This window comes from Tamandua tetradactyla, chromosome 10, assembly GCF_023851605.1.
Source record: "Tamandua tetradactyla isolate mTamTet1 chromosome 10, mTamTet1.pri, whole genome shotgun sequence".
In the NCBI taxonomy this organism is placed as follows: Eukaryota; Metazoa; Chordata; class Mammalia; order Pilosa; family Myrmecophagidae; genus Tamandua; species Tamandua tetradactyla.
Window position 1 is genome coordinate 37,823,308 of NC_135336.1, and position 26,572 is coordinate 37,849,879.

Sequence of the window (26,572 nt, forward strand, 5' to 3'; positions counted from 1 at the left end):
ATTAAATATCATTCATTGCAGAAGACATGCCCCTTTGGCTGATTACAAATGGAATCCGCTGTGGATGCAGCTGACATGACCATGATTTAAATCTATGAAATGTCCTCATTGCAACAGACAAGCCAACACTTCCCCAACCACCACTTGGCCAAGTTGACACAAGAACCTGACCATGACATTGATGGATGCTTGAGTAGCTTCCATCTTTTGACAATTGTGAATAAGGTCACTATGAACATTGGTATGCAAATATCTGTTTGAGCCCCTGCTTTCTCTTCTTTTGGGTATGTACCTAGAAGTTAGATTGCTAGGTCATATGATGATTCTGTACTTTCTGAGGAACTGCCAAACTTTTTCACAGCAGCTGCACACTTTAAATTCTTACCACCGATAAATGAATGTTCCTATTTCTCCACATCCTCCAATATTTGTTTTTTTCCATTTTTTCATAGTCTCTAGTAGGTATGAAATGGCATCTCATTGTGATTTGATCTGTTTCCTTAATGATGTTGAGCATATTTTTCATGTTTTTTTTTTCCATTTGTGTATCTTCTTTGGAGAAATGTATATTCAAGTCTTTTGCCTATTTCTAAGTTGGAATGTTTGTCTTTTTGTGGTTTAATTGTAAGATTTCTTTATATAGTCTGGATGTTAAACCCTTAGCAGATATAGGGTTTTGAAATGTAATTTTCCAGTCTGTAGATTGTCTTTTTATTTTCATGATGAAATCTTTTGATTCACAAAAGCTTTTAATTCTGATGTCAATCCATTTATTTATGAAAATAAATAAGGTCTGCTGCATGACCTTTTGGTATAAAGTCTAAAAAACCATTGCCCAACACAAAGTCCTGAAGATGCTTCCCTATGCTTTTTTTCTTCTAGTTTTATGGTTTTGTTTCTTATATTTAGGTCTTTGAATACTTTTGAGTTAATTTTTGTATAAAGTGGGAGGTAGATCTCCCTTTACATCCTTTTGCATATGGATAGCAAGTTTTCCCAGCACCATTTTTTGAGGGAACTATTCTTTCACCATTGATTGGACTTGGAACTCTTGCCATAAATCAATTGGCCATTTAGCCCAATACCCCTAAATAATGGGATAGAAAGATCAAAGGTGATGGTGGAGTTATTCAGAGAAGGTGAATGTGATTGCTGAATCATTAAATTGATATTTCTCTTGGTCTCCAGTATCTTAGTGCATCTAGAAGTATAAATCTAAAATTATAGAAATGTAAGCCGTACCAAACTCTGAAATCTGTTCTACAACTAATTGTCGTGCTGTGCTTTGAAATTTATTGCTTTTTTGACTATATGTTATTTTTCATGAAAAAAAGAAAAAAATAGTTGGTTATGATGATAATAAATATTCCTTGTAGCCGCCTATGTTCTGGAGTAGCTAGAAGGAAAAATCTGAGATGATGGTATGGTAGCCCATGACAAACTCTGGGATCTGTCCTGTAATTACTTGTTGAAGAGTACTTTGGAAACTATTGCTTTTTTTCTTTCTTTAATTTGTATATATGTTGTATTACACAATAAAGAAGGTAAAAAAAAATCAATTGGCCATAAATGTGGGGATCTATTTCTGAACTCTTAATACTGTTCAATTGGCCTCTATGTCTTTATATCAGTACGATGCTATTTTGATTACAATAGCTTTGCAATAAGTTTTAACATCAGGAAGGGTGAGTCCTCCAACTTTGTGTTTCTTTTTCAAGATGGTTTTGGGTATTTGGGCCCCCCTTATCTTTCCAAATGAATTGTATGATTGGCTTTTCTATTTCTGCAAAGAAGGCTGTTAGAATTTTTATTAAGATTGCATTGAATCTGTAAGTCACTTCGAGTAGAATTGATATCATAACAATGTTTGATCTTCAAATCCATGAACATAGAATGTCCTTCCATTTAATTAGGTAGTCTTTGTTTTCTTTTAGAAATGTTTCTTTGAGAAATGTGTAGAAGTCCTTATATCCTTGGTTAAGTTAATTTGAATACCAGATTTATTTTATTCCTTTAGTTGCTATTGTAAATGGATTTAAAAATTTTTTTCTTAAGATTATTCATTACCACTGTAGAGAAACATTACTCCTTTTTTCTTTTTTTTGCATTTTGATCTTGTACTCTGCCACTTTGTGAATTTGTTTTTTAGCTCTAGTGGTTTTTGTTTAACTTTTCAGAATTTTCTGTATATATAGGGTTATGTCATCTGTGAACAGAAACTTTTACTTCTTCCTTTCCGATTGGACATCTTTTATTTCTTTTTCTTCCATAATTGCTCTGGCTAGAAATTTCAGACAATGATGAATAACAGAAATGACAGAGAGCATCCTTGTCTTGTTCCTGATCTTTGAGGAAAAACTTTCATTTTCCACCATTGAGTTTAGTGTTAGCTGTGGGTGTTTTATCTATGCTCTTTATGATGTTGAGAAAGTTTCCTTCTATTCCTAGTGTCCTGACTGTTTTTATCAAGAAGTGGTGCTGCATTTGTGAAGTGCCTTTTCTCCATCAGTTTCCATGCCATTTTGATTAATAGTGTTATTGGTTCCTTAGTGTTTAACTTAATATATATATATATATGAAAAAAACAGAGTTCATGAGAGAAAATTCTGAAGAAATAGTTTTATTTCTCACTTCTATTCTTAATGTTAAATTCATTTTCCTAAATTCTCATTCTAAGGAAATTCCATAAGAAGAAAAGCTACTCCTTTTGTATGGATCTGCAAACAAGCTTATTAAAACACAAACAAGTGACAGGCATTCAGAACTTCAGAAGGAACTCTCTCTTCAGTTGATGAATACTGTAGTATTAAAACAAAACAACCCACTGGTGTCTATAGACCAGTTCTTCATTAGCACTGGAAATCATGTAATGAGTTAGAAGGAACTTTGAATTTGTCTTATAACTGAAAATGGAATGTATCTGTCATCCAAACTAAGCTTGATACATAGAAGATCACTTCAGTAATTTCTAAGCAGGTTTCTTGCCTCTAGCTTGCCTCCACAGTCCATTCCTCAACCAGCATCCCAAGTGGGTTTCTTTCTTTTAATGTAAATCTTATGTCATTTCCCTGTTTAGAACCCCCAGTGGTTTTCCATTAATTTAGAGTAAAATTGCATTATTTGAATACTGTCAACCTTATGGACCTTTTATTATGCCACTCACTCCCTTGCTTACAAGACTCTAGTCCCTCATCACTTGAAGCTCACGTCAGATGTCACCTCAGAGAGGCTGCCACTGATCTGCAATCCACACTCATATCACTTCCCTTTCATATTACCTTGGATTTCTTTCTTCCGTCACTTAATATTCTTAGAGATGGTCTTGTTTCTCTACTTCTTTCAATCTGTTTCTCCTACTAGAACATAATTTTTGATGAGAGTGGGGGGGGGCATGTCTTTCCTGTTCAGTGTTCTATCTTCATGCCGAGAAGCTTGGTGGAGATTCATGTGGTGTAGTGATGAATACTGTGGGACTTAGGGTCTGACAACTCTGAGTTGTAATTCTTGCTGTATCATTTAAGAGCTGTGTGACCTAGGCCAGGTTGCTTAAACTCCTTACGCTAAAATTTCCTCACCTGTAACATTCAGATCATAGTAATATCTTCCCTGTAGGTTTGTTGTAAAGATTAAATAGACAATACAGGTAAGATATATATCCTATATGTAGCATATCCTAAACAGTAAATAAATGGTCACTATTATTGTCATTATATATATCCTCACCAAATATGAGAAGCTCATATAAGAATATGTGACAGACTGTCCAGTTAGCTGCAGAGAAACAGGGTATCAGGTAGCATACCCCATATCCACAGCTACAGAATTGTAGCATGTCTTCATTCATTGCAGGCTGACACAGGATCCTCAGGGCCATTCTAAAGTGTGTAAGCAGGAAGGCCAATTGGGAAATCCATTACTGTCTTGTCCTGTCTCTCTGGGAACACTCCAGTTTCTGGGAATAGGTATATTCTGAAATCCAGAGGATTCCTCTATAGAATTCCAGAATGCGAAAATGACTTCTTCCCCAGAAATCCAGGGGCCAGTCTCCCCTTCCTAGTAATATATGGCTCAGGATAAGGACCAAATCTATGGGGAAATTTCAGGTGGTACAAATAATGAAAATAGGTAAAATTTTTATTTTATTTATTTTTCACATGGGCAGGCACCGGGAATCGAACCTGGGTCCTCTGGCATCGCAGGCAAGCATTCCTGCCTGCTTAGCCACCGTGGCCCACCTGAAAACAGGTAAAATTTATTAACACTTACTAAGAACCAAGTGTTGTGTTTGGGATTTTACAAATATATCATCTCTTTTAATTCATTTCATTTATCTTCACTAACAAGTTTGTAAGATAAGTATTAATAGTTTCCCTTTAGAGATGGAAAAATTAAGGCTCGTAATTTTAAACTGCTTACACAAGGTCATATGGCCAGATCTGTCTCAATATAAAGCCCTCTTACCTCCTTCAAAAGAGTACTGCAAAGATCAGAGATGATGGAGCCTGACAGGAAACATTGACCCTGGGCTGACCCAAGGGGTATGAACTTATTCTAATGTTCTGAGATCTGTGTGTGGTCCTGAGAATTAGACCTCATGCCACTGTCAACAACCCATAATTCCTAACCACTTAAATATCTTTGTCAATTACAGAGGAAGCATCAGACATAATTTATTTTGGAACATCCAAGAAACGGTTATCCACCTTGAAGTTCATTGGACAATATGGCAATGGTCTTAAAAGGTGAGCAATGTTTTCCCCTTAAGGCACTTATTATTGATATTGGTAACTGTGCCAGTTTGAATCTGTTATGAACCCCAGATCTTATCCTCATTCAGTATTGCTGGGTGGGATCTTTTTGATTGTTTCCATGGAGATAATTGGTGGTAACTTTTGATTAGATGGTTTCCATGGAGATGTGTCTCCACCCATTTAAGGTGGGGTTGCTTACTGGAGCCCTTTAAGTGGGAACCATTTTGGAAGAAGCTTTGGAGCCCACACAACCAGAGACCTTTGGAAATGAAGAAGGAAAATGCCCCTGGGGGAGCCTCATGTAACAAGGAGCCAGGAGAAAAAGTTAGCAGACTTCACCATGCGCCCTACCAGCTATGAGAGAAACCCTGAACTTCATCAGCCTTTCTTGAGTGAAGGTAACCTCTTTTTGGTGCTTTAATTTGGGCATTTTCATAGCCTTCCCTTAATATGGACATTTTCACAGCCTTAGAACTGTAAATGTGCAACTTAATAAATTCCCCTTGAAGAAAATAAATAAAGGTGGGCCATGGTATCTCAACAGGCAGAGTTCTCACCTGCAATGCTGGAGACACAGGTTCAAATCCTGATGCCTGCCCATGTGAAAAATAAATAAATAAATACATAAATAAATAAATAAATAAACAAATAAATAAATTCCCCTTTTTAGAGGTGGTTCTGTTTCGTTGCTCAGATGTGGCCTCACTCTCTCTAAACCCAGCTCTGCAAGTGAAATCATTGCCCTCCCCTCTACATGGGATATGACATCCAGGGGTAAAAGTCTCCCTGGCGGCATGGGAGATGACTCCTGGGGATGAGTCTGGCCCTGGTACTGTGGGATCAACAATTCCGTCCTGACCAAAAGGGGGAAAAGAAGTGTAACTAATAAAATATCAGTGGCTGGGAGAGTTCAAATAGAGTCGAGAGGCAACTCTGGAGGTTGCTCTTACACAAACTTCAGGTAGACCTTGCTACCTATCATAAACTGTCAAACCCCAACCAGAACCATTCTGGCCAATCCAAAGAACACCTAGGGCAATATATAAGATTCCACAAGGGGTCCATGCACTGGAGTAACTTTCCAGAAACCTGTAACGTCCAGATGGGTCCCTGGTCCAAATAAGTCCTGAAACCTAGAGGACCCAGCCTCTCCAGTACATAGGCTAGTTCCATCTCCCTAACCCATATTATTGACAGCCCTTTCCAGCATGAAAAAGTTAGAATAGCCATAGCCCAAATACCCCTGAAGAGTGGGATAGAAAGATCAAAGGTGATGGTGGAATTATACAGAGAAGGTATGTTTTAACAAATGAATATGATTGATGAAACATTAAATTGACATTTCTTTTAGTCTCCTGTATCTTAGAGCAGCTAAAAGTAAAAATCTAAAATTGTGGAATTGTAACCCATACCAAACTCTGAAATCTATTCTACAACTAATTGTTGTGCTGCACTTTGAAATTTATTGTTTTTTTGAGTATATGTATTTTTCATAAAAAAGGAAAAATCTTGGTTGTAATGATAAAAAATATTTGTTTCTTCTAGCCTCCTATTTTCTGGAGCAGCTAGAAGGAAAAAGCTGGAAGGATGGTATGGTAGCCCATGACAGACTCTGGCATCTGTCCTGTAACTACTTGTTGAAGAGTGCTTTGTAAACTATCACTCTTTTCTTTCCTTGCTTTGTATATATGTTATATTATATAATTTAAAAATTAAAAAAAGATTTATAGGAAGACCATAAAACAAAAGGAAAATAATTTCAAGTCCCCGTTTTCAAAATATAAAGTACAAAATACACCGAACTAGATACTTTAATTTGAAAGGCACTATAAGGTAAGTATTCAGAGCCTGTTTATTTTTGTTTATACTGTTATATAATTACCATATAAAATTTGCCCTTAAAGAAAAAGCCATTTTCTTTCTGTATATTACATTTCCGCAGCTAGCAAACTAAAAGAGTAACAATATTTGAAGACGGTCTTATTCAGAGTGATCCACATTTGCAAAGCTTAAGAGAGAATATAAATCTGGGTGTGCTGGTTTAAAGCTGTTATGTACCCCAGAAGGCCATGTTCTTTTTAATCCAGTATTGTGGGGCAGACCTGTTGTTTGATGGTGCCTCTTGATTAGGTTGTTTCCATGAAGATATGATCCTGCCCATTCAAGGTGGGTCTTCATCCTTTCCTGGAGGGTTTACGAGAGACAGCTGAGAGCCGGCACAGAGAACAGAGATGAAACTAAGTGATGGATATTTGGAGATACAGAAGGAAGTGCCTAGGAGAAGCCAGAAGCTGAGAGAGGCATTTGAAACCAGAAGTCAGGAAAGAAGGAGAGCAGACATCGCCTGAGCCTTCCCATGTGACAGAGAAACCCTGAATGTGATCGGCCTTTTTTGAGTGAAGGTGTCCTCTTTTTGATGCCTTCGTTTGGATATTTTCATGGCCTTAGAATGCTAACTTATAACTTAACAAATCCCTTTTATAAAAGCTAGTCCATTTCTTCTATATTGCATTCCAGCAGCTTCAGTAAACTGAAACACTGGGGTACGTAGTCATTCTGTCTAGAAGGCCAAGAGAGTGAGGTGAAGACATGTGCATTCCATCTTGTCTTGGAATCTTCATATATACAACTGACTTTGATCTTTACAACGTTTTCTTTATCAATCATCAAATATAATAAAATGAATTTTTTTGGTGCATGGTCTGGGAATCAAACCCAGTTCTTCCACATGGAAGGCGAGCATTCTACCACTGAACCACCTGTGCACCCACTAAAATAAGTATTTGTTGAATGCTTTCTGAAGTGCAACCCCATACTTTTTGGAATTTCATTGTATCTCTGTGTTCTTTTGACCCTCACAGCAGATTTTAACCTAGGTCTTATATATGTTCACAGCTTAGTTTTTTGGTGTGCTTCAGTGAAAGGTGAGAACATCAAGCAACTGTCATTCTTGTGACTTTTGCTGGAGCCAGATGTCTGTTCTTTTCTTAAGCCTCAGATGGCAGTTTATCATTAGCATCCATCTTCCAAGCAGGAATGTGTGGTTGAATCAGTTGAAATCTACCCCCTCTACGTCGAGAAAAAAAAAAAATTAACATTGATGCTACTGGGTGATGGGTCAGCAAAACTGGAGTTTCTTCTGTGAAACACAGCGTGCCCCCTCGCTGTTTCTTCTTTTTGTGTTTGAGATGTAAACCATTATTTTCTTCATTTTTAACATAGTGGGTCCATGAGAATTGGAAAAGACTTTATCCTGTTTACAAAGAAGGAAGAAACGATGACCTGTGTTTTTTTCTCTCAGACATTCTGTGAAAGAGAAGGTCTTAGTGAGGTAAGATTTGATATTTTCCTATGGTTCCCATGCTAACAGTATTATTTTCATTTACCCTTGCAGGACATAAAGTCTATTATGAGTTCTTTCTGATTGTGATTTAGAAATTTAGGTACATGTTTGGGAGATGGAGACAGAAGGTTTCTGGACATCCCGAGTCTTTGGAGAGCTGTTCTGTTGACCCTTCTTTGAATGGGATTTTAATCCCTAGGGAGTTTTCAGAATTTTTCTGTCATTATCCATGTGTCCACATCTCTCAGAAGCAGAGGCTTTCTTTGAAGAAGAAATTTTTAGAAGAAGCTTGCAAAACCTTTCTACCACTTGTGCCATGAATGGATTGCCATTTATTAAATAAAGGGAATACCGAATTCAAAGACTTGGAATACAACATCTAAAAAAATTGAATGTGAATATATTTAAAACTATAGCTCTAGTGACCATAATTTCATTTCTCTTTGCTGACCCAGAAGGCCTTTTATTTGTTTACATGTCTGAGTGTTTCTATTATGAATGTCAGTTATCATTGATTTCAACAAGTACATGTTGAGTAACTCCCATCTCCTAGCACTGGGATAAGCCCTGTGGAAGGTGAAAACAAGCAAAAGATCTTTGAACCAGCAAAGAATTTTCAGCCTTGTTGACAAAATAAGGCAGACAGACACATATGGATTAGATAAATATTAAAATCGGTACACTTAAAATTGAGTATGTGTTACAGCTGCTATAAAACTGTCAAAAACAATGATATGGATGGAGCAATTAGAGAGCCTTCAGTGTTACTGGATAAAGGCAGTGGATTCTTTTGCCCATGCGCTCAAATGACCAATTCCTGAGACACTGGGGTTTCAAAGAAAGAAAAAGTTTATTGTTCAGCATGAAGTAGATCAGATAACTTTGGACTTGGGGTAGGTTAGTTCTGGGCTGACCCAAGTCCCTTCATTAATATACATTAGGGGCTGTCTTTAGTGATCACAAGACTCTCATATTGAAAAACTGGATAAATGGGTTCAAAACTGGATAAATGAAGCTATAAAAGCTGGTATGTGGGAAAAAAAGGCATGCAGCAAGGCTCAGGCCTGAACATGAATATGGGGTTTGGACATGGGGAGACAATCCACCAGGAGCCTAGAGTTCCCATTGGAGAGCAGTGGGATGGGGCTGATAACAGGAGCAATATGTAAGCATTAGGGAGTGGCTGAGCAGCAGATTAGTATAAGTAATCCTCAATTAATTGGGCTAAACCTGAAGTTATATGAGGAAAAGCTTTCCTGGAATGGGCATTCTTTTTTTTTTTTTTTTTTAAAGCAAAACATCAGCCCCCTTTCCATCAACACTTCCAAACAGGAAACCTCTTTGAATAATATTAGCTGATTCATTTGATACTTACCTACATATATCTAAGTAATGTGTATGTATTGCTAGTTCTTGATTTGATTTCAGCACTACCATTAACTTCCCACTACAGCAGTATTTATCCCTTCTCTGCTAACATCACATATGCATACCCTTCTAATCTTCACACTTTCAACATGGCTGTTATATAATTTTAGTTATACTACTATCCAGTATTTGCATTATATGACAATGTAAACACTATTCACAATTATACCATGTCATTCGTTTTTTCCCTTTCCTACAGGTCTTTATTTTCTCTAGAGTAATAATTGTCTCTTTGGTTGTCTGTGCATTTATCACAATCATTAAATATTTGCTTTGTTTTCTATGTTTTTATCACTATGTTAACCCAAGTCTCAGTCTCTTCTATTAATTCTAACTTTCTGAAGACTCTGGTCTGGAGTCTTCTATATGTTACATTTCCACTCTTGCTTTCCACATCTGGTCCTTAGCTGTCATTCTGAGATTGGCCGTCATTATCATCCTGATGATTCTCTTCACCTCTCTCCTGTGTCAAACGTCAGGTACTGAATCTCACCTTTTACTTCCTTATGTTGGTGGAACATATCCTTCAGTAGCTTTCTGAACAATACTGCATGAGAAATAAAATATTTTGAGACTTCGCATGCATGAAAATGTTTTTATTCTACTCTCACACTTATGGCTCAGTATTATTTCAAGGTAGGGATTCATTTTTCTTCAGGATTTTGAAGGTACTGCTCCATTATCTTTTTTTTCTATTGTTGCTTTTAAGAAGTCTGAAGCAATTTTAGTTCTGAATCTTCTAAATGATCTATTTTTTTGTTTTCTTTCCATTTTTGAAGATCAATAGAATCTTCTTTGTCCCCATTGTTCTGATTTCCATGTTTTGCCTTTGTGTGGGTCTATGTCCATCCATTATGCTGGGCACTTTTTGGACCTTCCCAACCTGGAAACTCAGGTGCTTCAATTCTGAGACAGTTTTCTGTAGGATTTAATGATTTTCTTCCATCCACGTTCTCTTTATTCTCCTTCTAATGTCTGCTTTCAGCTCATGAACTTCTTAAACTGGTTCACTCATTTCCTTCTTTTCTCTCCTATTTTCTTTTTTATTTTTGTTTTGTTTTCTGAGAGATTTTCTAACATTTATCTTCCAACACTATTATAGAAAAATTTTTGATCATAGTTTTAATCATGTTTTTATTTTCTAAGAACTCTTTCTTATTTTGCCAGTCTTCTTTTATAAAGGATATCTAATTCTTATTTCATAAATGCATTATTTTCTCTTATAGCTCTGAGGATATTAACAACGGCTGATTTTTTTCCTGAATTTTTCATATCCTTTTTAAGGTTTCTGTTTCTACTGAGTGGCTTTGTTTAGGTTTGTTTGTTTTGCTCTCTGTCAATTAGGCATTAAAAAAAATGGCTACTAATCCTAAAAAGTTATTCCATTGAAATGTTGATTGAAAGAGCTGAGAGTGTGGGTAGGGCTTGGTAGCTATGAGTGTCCATTAATGTATCTCTTCCTGGGTCGGTTTTTTTTTTTTTTTTTATTAACGGAAAGAAAAAAAAAGAAATTAACACAACATTTAGAAATCATACCATTCTACATATGCACTCAGTAATTCTTAACATCATCACATAGATGCATGCATGATCATCGTTTCTTAGTACATTTGCATCGGTTTAGAGGAACTAGCAACACAACAGAAAAAAATATAAAATGTTAATATAGAGAAAAGAAATAAAAGTAGTAATAATAGTAAAACAAACAAACAAACAAACAAACAAAAACCCAAAAAAACCCCTATAGCTCAGATGCAGCTTCATTCAGTGTTTTAACATGATTAATTTACAATTAGGTATTATTGTGCTGTCCATTTTTGAGTTTTTGTATCTAGTCCTGTTGCACAGTCTGTATCCCTTCAGCTTCAATTACCCATTGTCTTACCCTGTTTCTAACTCCTGCTGAACTCTGTTACCAATGACATATTTCAAGTTTATTCTCGAATGTCCGTTCACATCAGTGGGACCATACAGTATTTGTCCTTTAGTTTTTGGCTGGACTCACTCAGCATAATGTTCTCTAGGTCCATCCATGTTATTACAGGCTTCATAAGTTTATCTTGTCTTAAAGCTGCATAATATTCCATAGTATGTATATACCACAGTTTGTTTAGCCATTCTTCTGTTGATGGACATTTTGGCTGTTTCCATCTCTTTGCAATTGTAAATAACGCTGCTATAAACATTGGTGTGCAAATGTCCGTTTGTGTCTTTGCCCTTAAGTCCTTTGAGTAGATACCTAGCAATGCTATTGCTGGGTCGTATGGCAATTCTATATTTAGCTTTTTGAGGAACCGCCAAACTGCCTTCCACAGTGGTTGCACCCTTTGACATTCCCACCAACAGTGGATAAGTGTGCCTCTTTCTCCGCATCCTCTCCAGCACTTGTCATTTTCTGTTTTGTTGATAATGGCCATTCTGGTGGGTGTGAGATGATATCTCATTGTGGTTTTGATTTGCATTTCTCTAATGGCCAGGGACATTGAGCATCTCTTCATGTGCCTCTTGGCCCTCCGTATTTCCTCTTCTGGTAGGTGTCTGTTCAAGTCTTTTTCCCATTTTGTAACTGGGTTGGCTGTCTTTTTGTTGTTGAGTTGAACAATCTCTTTATAAATTCTGGATACTAGACCTTTATCTGATATGTCATTTCCAAATATTATCTCCCATTGTGTAGGCTGTGTTTCTACTTTCTTGATGAAGTTCTTCGATGCACAAAAGTGTTTAATTTTGAGGAGCTCCCATTTATTTCTTTCTTTCTTCAGTGCTCTTGCTTTAGGTTTAAGGTCCATAAAACCGCCTCCAGTTGTAAGATTCATAAGATATCTCCCTACATTTCCTCTAACTGTTTTATGGTCTTAGACCTAATGTTTAGATCTTTGATCCATTTTGAGTTAACTTTTGTATAAGGTGTGAGATACGGGTCTTCTTTCATTCTTTTACATATGGATATCCAGTTCTCTAGGCACCATTTATTGAAGAGACTGTTCTGTCCCAGGTGAGTTGGCTTGACTGCCTTATCAAAGATCAAATGTCCACAGATGAGAGGGTCTATATCTGAGCACTCTATTCGATTCCATTGGTCGATATATCTATCTTGATGCCAATACCATGCTGTTTTGACCACTGTGGCTTCATAATATGCCTTAAAGTCCGGCATCGCTAGACCTCCAGCTTCGTTTTTTTTCCTCAGGATGTTTTTAGCAATTCGGGGCACCCTGCCCTTCCAGATAAATTTGCTTATTGGTTTTTCTAATTCTGAAAAATAAGTTGTTGGGATTTTGATTGGTATTGCATTGAATCTGTAGATCAGTTTAGGTAGGATTGACATCTTAATTATATTTAGTCTTCCAATCCATGAACACGGTATGCCCTTCCATCTATTTAGGTCTTCCATGATTTCTTTAAGCAGTTTTTTGTAGTTCTCTTTATACAGGTTTTTTGTCTCTTTAGTTAAATTTATTCCTAGGTATTTTATTCTTTTAGTTGCGATTGTAAATGGGATTCGTTTCTTGATTTCCCCCTCAGCTTGTTCATTACTAGTGTATAGAAATGCTACAGATTTTTGAATGTTGATCTTGTAGCCTGCTACTTTGCTGTACTCATTTATTAGCTCTAGTAATTTTGTTGTGGATTTTTCTGGGTTTTCTACGTATAGTATCATATCGTCTGCAAACAGTGATAGTTTTACTTCTTCCTTTCCAATTTTGATGCCTTGTATTTCTTTTTCTTGTCTAATTGCTCTGGCTAGAACTTCCAACACAATGTTGAATAATAGTGGTGATAGTGGACATCCTTGTCTTGTTCCTGATCTTAGGGGGAAAGTTTTCAGTTTTTCCCCATTGAGGATGATATTAACTGTGGGTTTTTCATATATTCCCTCTATCATTTTAAGGAAGTTCCCTTGTATTCCTATCTTTTGAAGTGATTCAACAGGAAAGGATGTTGAATCTTGTCAAATGCCTTCTCTGCATCAATTGAGATGATCATGTGATTTTTCTGCTTTGATTTGTTGATATGGTGTATTACATTAATTGATTTTCTTATGTTGAACCATCCTTGCATACCTGGGATGAATCCTACTTGGTCACGATGTATAATTCTTTTAATGTGTTATTGGATACGATTTGCTAGAATTTTATTGAGGATTTTTGCATCTGTATTCATTAGAGAGATTGGTCTGTAGTTTTCTTTTTTTGTAATATCTTTGCCTGGTTTTGGTATGAGGGTGATGTTGGCTTCATAGAATGAATTAGGAAGTTTTCCCTCCCCTTCGATTATGTTGAAGAGTTTGAGGAGAGTTGGTACTAATTCTTTCTGGAATGTTTGATAGAATTCACATGTGAAGCCGTCTGGTCCTGGACTTTTCTTTTTAGGGAGCTTCTGAATGACTAATTCAATCTCTTTACTTGTGATTGGTTTGTTGAGGTCATCTATTTCTTCTTGAGTCAAAGTTGGTTGTTCATGTCTTTCCAGGAACCCATCCATTTCATCTAAATTGTTGTATTTATTAGCGTAAAGTTGTTCATAATATCCTGTTATTACCTCCTTTATTTCTGTGAGGTCAGTAGTTATGTCTCCTCTTCCATTTCTGATCTTATTTATTTGCATCCTCTGTCTTCTTCTTTTTGTCAATCTTGCTACGGGCCCATCAATCTTATTGATTTTCTCATAGAACCAACTTCTGGTCTTATTGATTTTCTCTATTGTTTTCATGTTTTCAATTTCATTTATTTCTGCTCTAATCTTTGTTATTTCTTTCCTTTTGCTTGCTTTGGGATTAGTTTGCTGTTCTTTCTCCAGTTCTTCCAAGTAGACAGTTAATTCCTGCATTTTTGCCTTTTCTTCTTTTCTGATAAAGGCATTTAGGGCAATAAATTTCCCTCTTAGCACTGCCTTTGCTGCGTCCCATAAGTTTTGATATGTTGTGTCTTCATTTTCATTCGCCTCTAGGTATTTACTAATTTCTCCTGCAATTTCTTCTTTGACCCAGTTGTTGTTTAAGAGTGTGTTGTTGAGCCTTCATGTATTTGTGAATTTTCTGGCCCTCCGCCTATTATTGATTTCCAACTTCATTCCTTTATGATCTGAGAAAGTGTTGTGTATGATTTCAATCTTTTTAAATTTGTTAAGACTTGCTTTGTGACCCAGCATATGGTCTATCTTTGAGAATGATCCATGAGCACTTGAAAAAAAGGTGTATCCTGCTGTTGTGGGGTGTAATGTCCTGTAAATGTCTGTTAAGTCAAGCTCATTTATAGTAATATTCAGATTCTCTATTTCTTTATTGATCCTCTGTCTAGATGTTCTGTCCATTGATGAGAGTGGTGAATTGAAGTCTCCAACTATTATGGTATATGTGTCTATTTCCCTTTTCAGTGTTTGCAGTGTATTCCTCACGTATTTTGGGGCATTCTGGTTCAGTGCGTAAATATTTATGATTGTTATGTCTTCTTGTTTAATTGTTCCTTTTATTAGTATATAGTGTCCTTCTTTGTCTCTTTTAACTGTTTTACATTTGAAGTCTAATTTGTTGGATATTAGTATAGCCACTCCTGCTCTTTTCTGGTTGTTATTTGCATGAAATATCTTTTCTCAACCTTTCACTTTCAACCTATATTTTTCTTTGGGTCTAAGATGTGTTTCCTGTAGACAGCATATCGAAGGATCCTGTTTTTTAATCCATTCTGCCAGTCTATGTCTTTTGATTGGGGAATTCAGTCCATTAACATTTAGTGTTATTACTGTTTGGATAATGTTTTCCTCTACCATTTTGCCTTTTGTATTATATATATCATATCTGACTTTCCTTCTTTCTACACTCTTCTCCATGCCTCTCTCTTCTGTCTTTTTGTATCTGACTCTAGTGCTCCCATTAGTATTTCTTGCAGAGCTGGTCTCTTGGTCACAAATTCTTTCAGTGACTTTTTGTCTGAGAATGTTTTAATTTCTCCCTCATTTTTGAAGGACAATTTTGCTGGATATAGGAGTCTTGGTTGGCAGTTTTTCTCTTTTAGTAATTTAAATATATCATCCCACTGTCTTCTTGCCTCCATGGTTTCTGCTGAGAAATCTACACATAGTCTTATTGGGTTTCCCTTTTATGTGACGGATTGCTTCTCTCTTGCTGCTTTCAAGATCCTCTCTTTCTCTTTGACCTCTGACATTCTAACTAGTAAGTGTCTTGGGGAACGCCTATTTGGGTCTAATCTCTTTGGGGTGCACTGCACTTCTTGGATCTGTAATTTTAGGTCTTTCATAAGAGTTGGGAAATTTTCAGTGATAATTTCTTCCATTAGTTTTTCTCCTCCTTTTCCCTTCTCTTCTCCTTCTGGGACACCCACAACACGTGTATTTGTGCGGTTCACATTGTCCTTGAGTTCCCTGATACCCTGTTCAAAATTTTCCATTCTTTTCTGGATAGTTTCTGTTTCTTTTTGGAATTCAGATGTTCCATCCTCCAAATCACTAATTCTATGTTCTGTCTCTTTAAATCTGTCATTGTAGGTATCCATTGTTTTTTCCATCTTTTCTACTTTATCCTTCACTTCCATAAGCTCTGTGATTTGTTTTTTTCAGTTTTTCTATTTCTTCTTTTTGATCAGCCCATGTCTTCTTCATGTCCTCCCTCAATTTATCGATTTCGTTTTTGAAGAGGTTTTCCATTTCTGTTCGTATATTCAGCATTAGTTGTTTCAGCTCCTGTATCTCATTTGAACTATTGGTTTGTTCCTTTGACTGGGCCATATTTTCCATTTTCTGAGTGTGATCCATTATCTTCTGCTGGCATCTGGGCATTTGATCAGATTTCCCTGGGTGTTGGATCCCACAGGTTGAAAGATTTTTCTGTGCAATCTCTGGGTTCTGTTTTTCTTATCCTGCCCAGTAGGTGGCGCTCGTGGCACACGTTTGTCTATGGGTTCCACCAGTGAAAGTTGCTGTGGGTCCTTTAACTCTGGAAAATTCTCGCCGTAGGGGAGGTTCGGCAGCCGAAGTGTCTTGGAAGAGTGCCAGCCGGCCCAGGGTTCCGAACGCGGGGAGGGTCTCCGGCCGCCGCAGCACGAGAGAGTGTCTGACCGAATTACCTAGTCGGCCCGGGGCGCCAAGCGTGGCGGGAGGGCGCCAGCTGTCGCAGTCCAGGAGAGTGCATTGTTCCCAGCCGGACCGGGGAGTCACGTGTTTGGAAGGGACCCCCCGGTCACTGTTCTCCGCAGTCTGGGGATTTCCGACCGAACTCTCTCAGTTGGTCCGGGGGGCCTCACGTGGTGGGGGCGCCAGCCGCCGCGGCCCAAGGGGACCGCCTGTCCAATTCTGCCAGCTGGCCTGGGAAGGAGGAAGGGAGGGACTCCGGCCGCTTGCCGTCCCACCCAGGAAAGCCCGCGCCCCTCGGTGATCTCACTGGAGCTGGTTCTCCCAGACAGTCAGCTGTTCCAGGATGGGGTACGCCGTCCCTTTGATCTCTGTCGTGGCTCCGGGAGTGGCTCTGTATTGTCTCCACTCCCCCAGTAACTGTTCTGGAGGAGGAAAGGTGAGGGTGGCAAGGCTGTCGAGGCCGGTGGCGGAGGAGCCGGTGAAGGCAGGAGAGGAGGGCGGGCGGGTCGGCTGCTGCGGGGCGTGGGCGCTGTGCCCCTGGGTCGGTTTTAATAGGGAGACTTCAAGATAATTTTCTTTAAGCCTATCCTTAAACTGTTCAGTTTTCCTACAGTCTTCTGTGTGAAAGGTTGGCTGCTAGCTTTCGGGGAGCCAAATGCGAGAAGTAAACTAGAGTTCTCAGCATCCAGTATCTACATATTCCCTTAATCCCTTTAATCTCAATAAAGTCCCCCCAGTAATGGTGCTTGGTATGTTCTGTAGTCCAGAAATGCTTTGTTCTACTCTTTTGAGAAAGAAAAAATACTTCTACTCTTCTGTGGGAGTGGGAAATGAGTTTCTCCCAGGTGGATCTCCAGTCTCTACTTCTAGATCTCTCCTGCCTTTATATCACTTCCAGAGGTAACTCATGCCACCAATCCCTGAGATTTTCTGAATTATAAATCAGGCTGGCTCTTGTCATTTCTGATATGGGTTTCTGGATTCAGTTTTATTTCTTATACTTTGTCATCTGCTTTTTAGCTGTAAAAATTTGATACTGTTGTTTCCTCTGCTATTCTACCTATCTTTTGAGAGGAAGCAGAAGTAAATTCCATCTCTCCCTACATTCCACAATGGAACATTTAAAATAAGACCCTGTGTGTGTGTGTGTGTGTGTGTGTGTGTGTGTGTGTGTGTGTATGTATTTGTTATGTGCCTTTTCCTTGTAAACTAGCATATGGGGGAAACAAACTTTTAACATTGTGTTTTGTAATTTGACTGGATGAAGAGTATAATGAATTAAGATCAGACAAAAGGTATGCCAATTTCATAAATTGATGTGTTTTTTTTTTTTAGGTTGTGGTTCCAATGCCTTCATGGTTAACAAAAACCAGAGAATCTGTCCTGGATGATCCCCAGAAATTCTCAATGGAGTTATCTATAATTTGTAAATATTCCCCATTTAAAACTGAAGCGGAATTAATGCGACAGTTTGATGTGATCTATGGAAAATGTGGTAAAATTCTGAAATCCTAATGGTTTTGTTTTCATATCTTATGAAAGACAATATAAATCTGCTTTCACATAGTTTGTATTTATAAACCACATTGACTACACATGGAGGCAGTCATTCATTTTATCCATAAGAGTTGTGTCTTAAGATGATACAACCATGAATAGCTGTAAGTCTCTGATAACAGGAAAAAAAGGTTGTATTTGCATAAGCTCAGCAAAACTGGATTGGTGGAAGTTGATATAGGTTATGACTGCGGAGACTCCACAGTCCCCATAGTATATAGTATAGTTAGGAGACACTTATTGCTGCATCTGAGATTAGGTGATTCCAGGTTTACAAGAGAGTTAGAAACTGATAAAGTGATGAATCCTGGTTTTTGCAGCAGAGAGTTAACAAAAACTCTACAGACATTGGTTTCAAAATAAATCTCTCCTCCATTATTTTTGCTTCCACCGAATTTCTGCTCAACATGTAGAATACACTGTGTCTATGGACATTTTCCAGTGCCAATCTTTCTCTAGACTTCTTTCTACCACTTCTCATATCTGAAAGCAAATGAGTCCTCTAGCAAAAGCTTTGTGTACATTTAGCTTTTTGATCCACTTAACATTTGTAGTTAAATTTTGAAAATTTGTTTCTGATCTAGCCTCTTTGACCTTCAAAATTCCTTCTCTAACCTGCGGCATTTTGTTTAAAAGTGACTGTTTGCCACCCTTTTTTCTTCCTCATAGAGAAAAAATATAGAGATTTTATTGACTTATACGTGATATTTTAAAATAAGTGTTCATGTAATCTCTCGGTGACTTCTAACGGTGGACATACTCTTGCTAATACTAATGAAGAGCTTACTATTTGCTGCATAATTTCCTAAATGCTTTATAAAAATGAACTCATTTAAATTAGGAACCCTACAAACTCCATTTTATAGTTGAGAAAAATTAGGCACAGATAGATTGGGAAACTTGTTTTGAGGTCACTGCACTAGTAAGTGGTAGATCATGGCTTAGACACAAGCATTTGCTTCAGGGTCCATATTCTTAGCCACCAGCTATTCTCCCCTATGCTTAGAACTATAAAAAGTAATTGTTGGTTTTTAAAAACTTCTTTGACAGTTATGTTTGCCTTCATATCATAGTAAAATTGGTAAAGAATTCGGGCTTTTTTGTTAACAGTACTTTAGCGTAGGGATCAGCACATTAAGCTTGTAGGCCAAATCCGACCAGTCACCTATTTTTGCAAATAAACCTCTGTTGAAAGACAGCCACACTCATTCAGTTAAGTATCCTCTGTGACTGCTTTCATGCTACAGTGGTATAGTTGAGCTGTGAGTAGTTGCGACAGAGACCACATCACTTGCCAAGCTTAATACATTTACCATCTAGCCTGTACAGAAAAAGTTTTCCAACCTCTACTATAGAATCTAAAAGCAATACTTCATATTTATACAATATTTTAACTCATCTTTGTTCTTACATGCATTGATTTCAGTTCCATAAATGTGGGAACTCTACCCATAATGTAAATATGGCTCAGGCTTCTAACAATTTTCATTTCATGTTACAAATTATGAAAAGAGTGCCAAAGTTTAAGAATACTCATTGAAAAAGTCATAATGAAATGAATTATGAGAAGATTCATTATACTTTAGAAAATCATTTTAACACTCTTTGGCAGAGAGTAGAATTCTCTGTAAGACACATATCATCTTGGAACTTAGCCAAAAAATATTATTTACTGAAGTGTGAAAAGAAATTTGATCTACAACAGGCTCAATTCCATAGATGAAATGACAGCACAATGACTAGAATTTAGTGTGCTTAAAATATTGACAAAGCAAATAATCTATTTTTCTATCAGGCACTTTGCTGATTATTTACAACTTGAAGCTTCTGCTTAGTGGAGATCCAGAGCTGGATATTAAAACTGACAAAGAAGATATTCTAATGGCTGGAATTCTTGAGGAGTGAGTAATATGTGTGATTAATAAAATGCCTTTCAACAACAGTATCCGGTTGAAATTAGGAGCCCTCCATCCTGGTTCCAAGTCTGAGGTTTACTGCACCTTAGCAGTGGGATAATTTATTTTATCCTAGTTACAGTTGACCTAAGTTAGTGTAGATTGGTCATTCCTAACCCACCTGAGCGTCAGAGTGGCCTGGACAGCTGCTTAAGAAGTGTAAGATCCTGGGCTGCTTCCAAGCCCTACTGAATCAGAAGCTCCAGGGATGAAGTCTATAGGAATCACTGTTTTTAAAATGTCTCCCAGATGATTCAGTGGTGGCAGCATGTTTGGGAACCGCTGAGATGTAAAAGTTATCTAATTCTATTACACCTATGTTATGGATATTAAGTTGAAAAGCATACAATTCATTTTTCATTATAAGCCATTATAATGTGAAGTAAAATGTAATATGACCAAATGGCAATTTTGTTTGTGTAAAGTGACCCTATAAACTACATATATGCATATTTATATATACAGTTTATAAGTAAATAAATAACTAAGTAAAGACATTTATTCTTCTTGGCTGTTAGGGATTCATAGGAAACTGGATGGGAAAGCACTGAAGATCATGGGTGAAAAACTATGGAGAAATAATTAAACTATGGAGAAATAATAAAATGGTGATTAAGCCTAGGTATCCCTAAAATAATTTTGTGTTTAAAGCTTACATTATTGGCTTGAGTCTGCAGTTTCTTAGTGTCAGGATGCTAGAAATAGAAGAGACTTTTTAAATGCAATTTTATTGATAAATATATATATTCTTATACAATATAATCATCAAAAGTGAAAAATCATTGGTCACAGTATCATCATACAGCTGTGCATTCATCATCACAATAAACTTTTGAACATTTTCATTACTTAAAAAAATAAAAATAAGAAAAAATATAAATAAAGTTAAAAAAGAATACCCAAAATATCCCATGCCACCTAAGTCCCCCTATTATTTATGTATTTTTGTCTTTATCTTCTTATTCATCTGTCCATACACTAGATAGAGGGAGTATCAATCATAAAGGTTTCACAATCTCATGGTAACACCTTTAAAGTGTATAGTTATAAAATTGTTTTCAAAAATCAATACTATTGGATTATAGTTCAACAGAATCAGGTATTTCCTTCTAGTTGCTCCAATACACCAAAAACTTAAAAGGAAAATATATATACGGCCTAAGGATAACCTCCAGAAAGACCTTTCAACTCTATTTGAAATCTCTCAGCACTGAAACTTTACTTTATTTCATTTCTCTTCCCCCTTTTGGTCAAGAAGTCTATCTCAATCCCATGATGCCAGGGTTAAGTTCATACCCTGGAATTCATGTCCCACGTAGGGGAAGGGCGGTGAGTTCACCTGAGGTGTTGGCTTGGAGAGAGAGAGATGACATCTGAGCAACAAAAGAAGTTTTCTGGGGGTAACTCAAGCATAATCATAAGTTGTTTTAGAGAAGGTATTTTAAGGTAATTTAATCCAATTTTATTTATATTATATACCAGTGTTGTCCAATAGAATATATGACAAAAGCCACAAATACAAGCCACATATGTAATCTCAAATTATACTGTAGGCACATTAAGAAAAGTAAAACGAAACCAATCAGGTGAAATTAATTTATTTAATTTTGTAAATATTTAATAATGAAATACATTTTATTTTATTATTTAAATAAAATAATGTGTTATACTTAATCCAATATATCAAAAATTTAATTATTTCAATTTCAGTAGAAAAATTTTAATGAGATATTTACATTTTTTTTCATATCAAGTCTTTGAAATTCAGTGTATCTTTTACAAATCAGCACATCTCAGTTTGGACTAGTGACTTCTCTGGGAAACCTCATTTTTTGCAATAAGGTTTCCAACTGATTAGTCTAAGCTTTATTTTATATTATTATGTAGTCTTGATAAGTTACATTTCAGTGGCTTCATAATATTTGAACTGATTCACCATGTTTCATAACTTTTCCTCTATTTTTGTATAGTAGCATTGGTCTTAATTTTCACGATATTTGTGAATAATGTTGAAATAAACATATTCCTGCAACTTAAATTTTTTGTTCTTTAAATTATTTCCTTAAGACAAATTCCCAGGTAGAGCTTTACTGGATTAGAGAGTCTAAACTTTCATATGGTTTTCGTGACCATTTTGTATCAGTTTTAAACTTAGGAACCAAAATCCTTTATCATTCTGCTTTAGGAGTGACTAATAGCAGTAGGCAGACCAATAGCAGGGCCTTGTTTCAACATGGTGGTAACCTCGTGGTAGTTGTGTTAGAAGTGATGTTCAAGTCTGTGGTCAACGGGGGCATGTATTTTGGCCATATCAACCTAAAGATGACCTATTTTCACTTATTTCTTTTTTTTTAATATGTGGCTAGATAACAGTCATCTCAGAATTCCAGAATGCCCACATTGTAAAAGCTTGCATTTACATGTGATATGGTAAATCAAAACTTGAGATTGTGTAAATGGTATATGGAGAGAGCCAGCGACTGATACAAGTGTTCCAAGGTGAAATTCGAAGCGTGGGCCATATCTATAGGGGAAGAATCATGTTAAATTAACTCTAGTGTTAAACTTAAACACAGTTCCTTGAAAGGGAAGAGGAGGCATAGAAAATAACCTTTTAGGAAATAAAAAAATTGAATTTGGAACAAAGAGGAGGAGACAAGGCCTGAGAATATTTAATACTGAAGAAAATAAAAATGAATTAATATCACAGCATGAGAAATAACTCCAGGGATGAGCTAGGCCCTGGCACCATGAGATTATCAATGTCATCTTGACCAAAAGGGGGAAAAGAAGTGTAACAAATAAGGTATCAGTGGCTGGGAGAATTCAAATAGAGTCTAGAGGCTACTCTGGAGTTCTCTCTTACACAAGCTTCAGTTAGACATTGCTACCTGTGATAACTTGCCAACCCCCAACCAAAACCATTCCAGCCAATCATAAAAAACACCTAGAGTATCATATAAGATTCTAAAAAGTCACTAGGGTCACTTTCCAGAAACCTGCAACCTCCAGATCAGTCCCTGGACCAAATAACTCCAGAAACCTAGAGGGACCAGCCTTTCCAGAACATCAACTAGTTCCATCCCCCATCCCATATTATTGACAGCCCCTTCCAACATGAAAAAGTTTAGAATGGCCTAGCCCAAATACCACTAAAGAGTGGGAGAAAGATCAAAGGTGATGATCTAGTTTTACAGAGAAGGTAGTATGAGTGCTGAATCATTAAATTGATATTTCTTTCAGTTTCCAGTATCTTAGAGCAGTTAGAAGTAAAAACTTAAAATTGTGGAATTATAACTCATACCAAACTCTGAAATCTCTTCTACAATTAATTGTTGTGGTGTGCTTTGAAATTTATTCCTTTTAATGTGTATGCCATTTTTCACACAAAAAAAGTCGATTGTGATGATAAATGCACCGCTATATGATGATATTGTGAACCATTGATTGTACACATTGATTACATGGTGTGTGAATATAATATATATATCAATAAAAAACAAAAAGTGAATGAATAACAGAAAAAAAGATGTTTCTTCAGGACTGGACTTAGAGTGTGCATGTTACTTTGCATTGTGGTAATTTTGGAATTTGGAGCAGTGTAAACCATTCAAACCATTGTAGATTTTTTTCCTACCAACTTGTATTTTTTTAAGTAGTCTCTGCAAAACAAAATCTTTAATTTTTTCTCTTTTTATTGCTAGTAGCTGTTAGTAACCTTCATTCACCATCACACAGATGTTTAAAATTTAGAGTCATTTTGAAAGGTCCAGTACTGATTGAGAACAGGAGGATTGGGCAAATGGAAGATGACAGGCTGGTGGAGGGCTCTAAAATGGGTCAGTGCCCATAATGACCCATTATGTAGTTAGTATGAATTGGCATCCACAAAACTGATAGTGTTGTAATTTCTTTTGGCATTGCTTACACAGAGTGTTTATATAGTTACCAGATAGGAAATTATAATTCTATAATTGGAGGTTTTTAATTTTATTATGTGACTTAGAATTCTTTACATGGATACCAGTATGAAATTTTAATTTCATAATTTAGATTTTGAAATTTCATGTAAAATTTGCCACTGATCCTAGATCCATTCATTAGTTTCTTTGTTCTAGACTTCACTAGAGTTTAGGTTTCACTCTCCCTTTCTGTTACCTGGTGGTTGAGCTCACGTATATATTTTTTAAGGACCATGAATTTTTGGGGTGATGAGAGGATGTGAAGAAAGGGGTCTCAAGTAGTACACAGATATTTATTCATGAAAATAGTCAAACATGTTTGAATGCATAAAACAATGTAAAAGGACCTCCTCAGCCTCTTTTTCCACTGCAGTCCCTCAAGTCCTTTTATACTACTTTTTCATGCTACTCCTTTTATAGTAGTTTTCCTGCAACTTGGGATTTTAAAATCTAATAGATTTGTTAATATTTTACTTTGAAACAATTTTAGACTTTCAAAAGAGTTGCAAAGGTAAGACAAAGATTCTCATAACCTCTCATTCAGACTTCCCAAATGCTGATAGTTTGCCACACCTGCTTTATCATTCATCTTCTCCCTTCCCGTATCCTTTTGTATGGTTTGGGTCCATGAGTTCTGTTTTAGTCTAAGGGTTATAATCCATTGCTCTCAATGCTAATTGTGTAGCTAAAGTTGTCCTGGATTTGGCAAGTGGGAGAAAGCTGGCTTTTCTGCCACCATCATTTTTTTTTAAGCATTTTTGTGCTTTCTAACACCACCAGGTGTTCCAGGCTCATCTGCTACTTTTCCTGTCCTAACTCTCAGATAATCCAGTCTGACTCCTTTTATTGGTTAGTGTTATACCTCATTAAAAAAATTACAGTGTTTTAAATGGTGTATCATATTTTAAAAAATGGTTGTATAATCGATTACTATATAGTCATTGTATAATGATTAAGTTTTTTATGATAGTCAATTGTACATATATTATACGTCAGTACTATCCTATTGATGAATATTTAGGTTGATTTCATTTTTTCATTATGTGTGCAATGTCTATATTTATACTTAAAATTTTGGGCACATGCACAAATATTTCCATAAGATAGATTCTCAGAAATAGTATTATTGGAGTAAGCGGTTGCTATTTTAAATTGAAATAGATGATGCTGAATTACTGTCCAAAATGCTCCGCCTGTCTGTGCACCCAATCAGTGGTCTGAATTTCCTCAATGTCCATTCTCACCAAAATTTAATACAATCAGTATTTTAAAATTTTGCCAGGTAGATTATTACTTTATACTTTAATTGTCTTTCTCGTGATTATTGGCAACTTTACTGGGCACTTATGTTGCTTCCATAATTTGCTTGCATCTTTTGACCATATTTCTGTTGATTGGTTTTTCTTGTAGATTTTTCAGGGTGTTTTTTTTTTGTTTTGTTTTTTTTACATGGGCAGGCCTCAGGAATCGAACCCAGGTCCTCTGGCATGGCAGGTGAGCATTCTTGCCTGCTGAGCCACCGTGGCCCACCCTTTTCAGAGTTTTTTATTTAGTTTATTCATACTTTGATTGTTATTCATCCTTTGGTTGTTAATTATGATGAAAAGGTTTTTTTCCAAACTGACAGTTGACTTTTTCTCATTGAAGTTTTTATTTAGATAATTATAGATTTCCATGCATTTATAATAAATAATACAGAGAAAGCCCATGTACTCTTTACACAGTTTCCCCAATGGTGATGTTTTATAAAATTATAGTGTGATTTTCCATCCAGGGTGTTGTCATTGATTCAATCCATAATCTTACTCACGTTTCTCCAGTGTTACTTGTACTCATTTGTGTGTGTGTGTGTGTGTGTGTATATATATATATATATATATATATATATATATTAGTTCTATACAGTTTTATCACAAATAGGACAGTCACCAGGACAGTCAAGATATTGAATGGTTACGTCACCACAAAAATCCTTCCTGATGCCATTTATAACCACGCTCACCTTTTTACCTTCTTCGCCACTGCCCCAACTTAACTTTTTTTTTTTTTTTGCTGGCCTTCATTCTTATTCTGGGCTCACTATGTTTCAGTTGTTCAAATGAGTTATCCAGACAGGTTGAGTTTGATTATGTGCTACAGAAAATTTAAGTTCCAGACAAAATAGTCCTTTCTTCCTTTGGTCTCAAAGAGTAGGTGTGGTTCTAAAACATATGCAATGTCTTCCTTACCCTTGTGTTCTGAAGCACTTTAATCCAGGCCTATTTGGCTTCATCTCTATCTCCAAATACCAGATTATAGATATATAAAACAGCCTCTTAAAATTCAGAAATAATAATTACTACTCTGTACTAAATGTGTCTGTTATAAGAACTTACAAAGAAGAGCCCCTGTTTTCTTGTAAGAATTTTCTAAAGGAGACAATATAATAATTGTTCTTTCGTTTCTGGCCTATTTTGCCTCACCACATGTCTCACAGGTTCATTCATA

The 26,572-nt window shown here is 36.4% G+C and overlaps 1 protein-coding gene across 1 annotated transcript in view; it reads left to right on the plus strand.

Moving 5' to 3' along the window:
- MORC1 (MORC family CW-type zinc finger 1) overlaps positions 1-26,572 on the plus strand; it is a 200,774-nt gene that overhangs the window by 15,441 nt on the left and 158,761 nt on the right. Inside the window, exons 5-8 of the mRNA XM_077118444.1 lie at positions 4,652-4,742; positions 7,974-8,082; positions 17,947-18,106; positions 19,964-20,069. Of these exons, the coding sequence (XP_076974559.1) occupies positions 4,652-4,742; positions 7,974-8,082; positions 17,947-18,106; positions 19,964-20,069 (466 nt within the window). The remainder of the gene's footprint in view (positions 1-4,651; positions 4,743-7,973; positions 8,083-17,946; positions 18,107-19,963; positions 20,070-26,572) is intronic.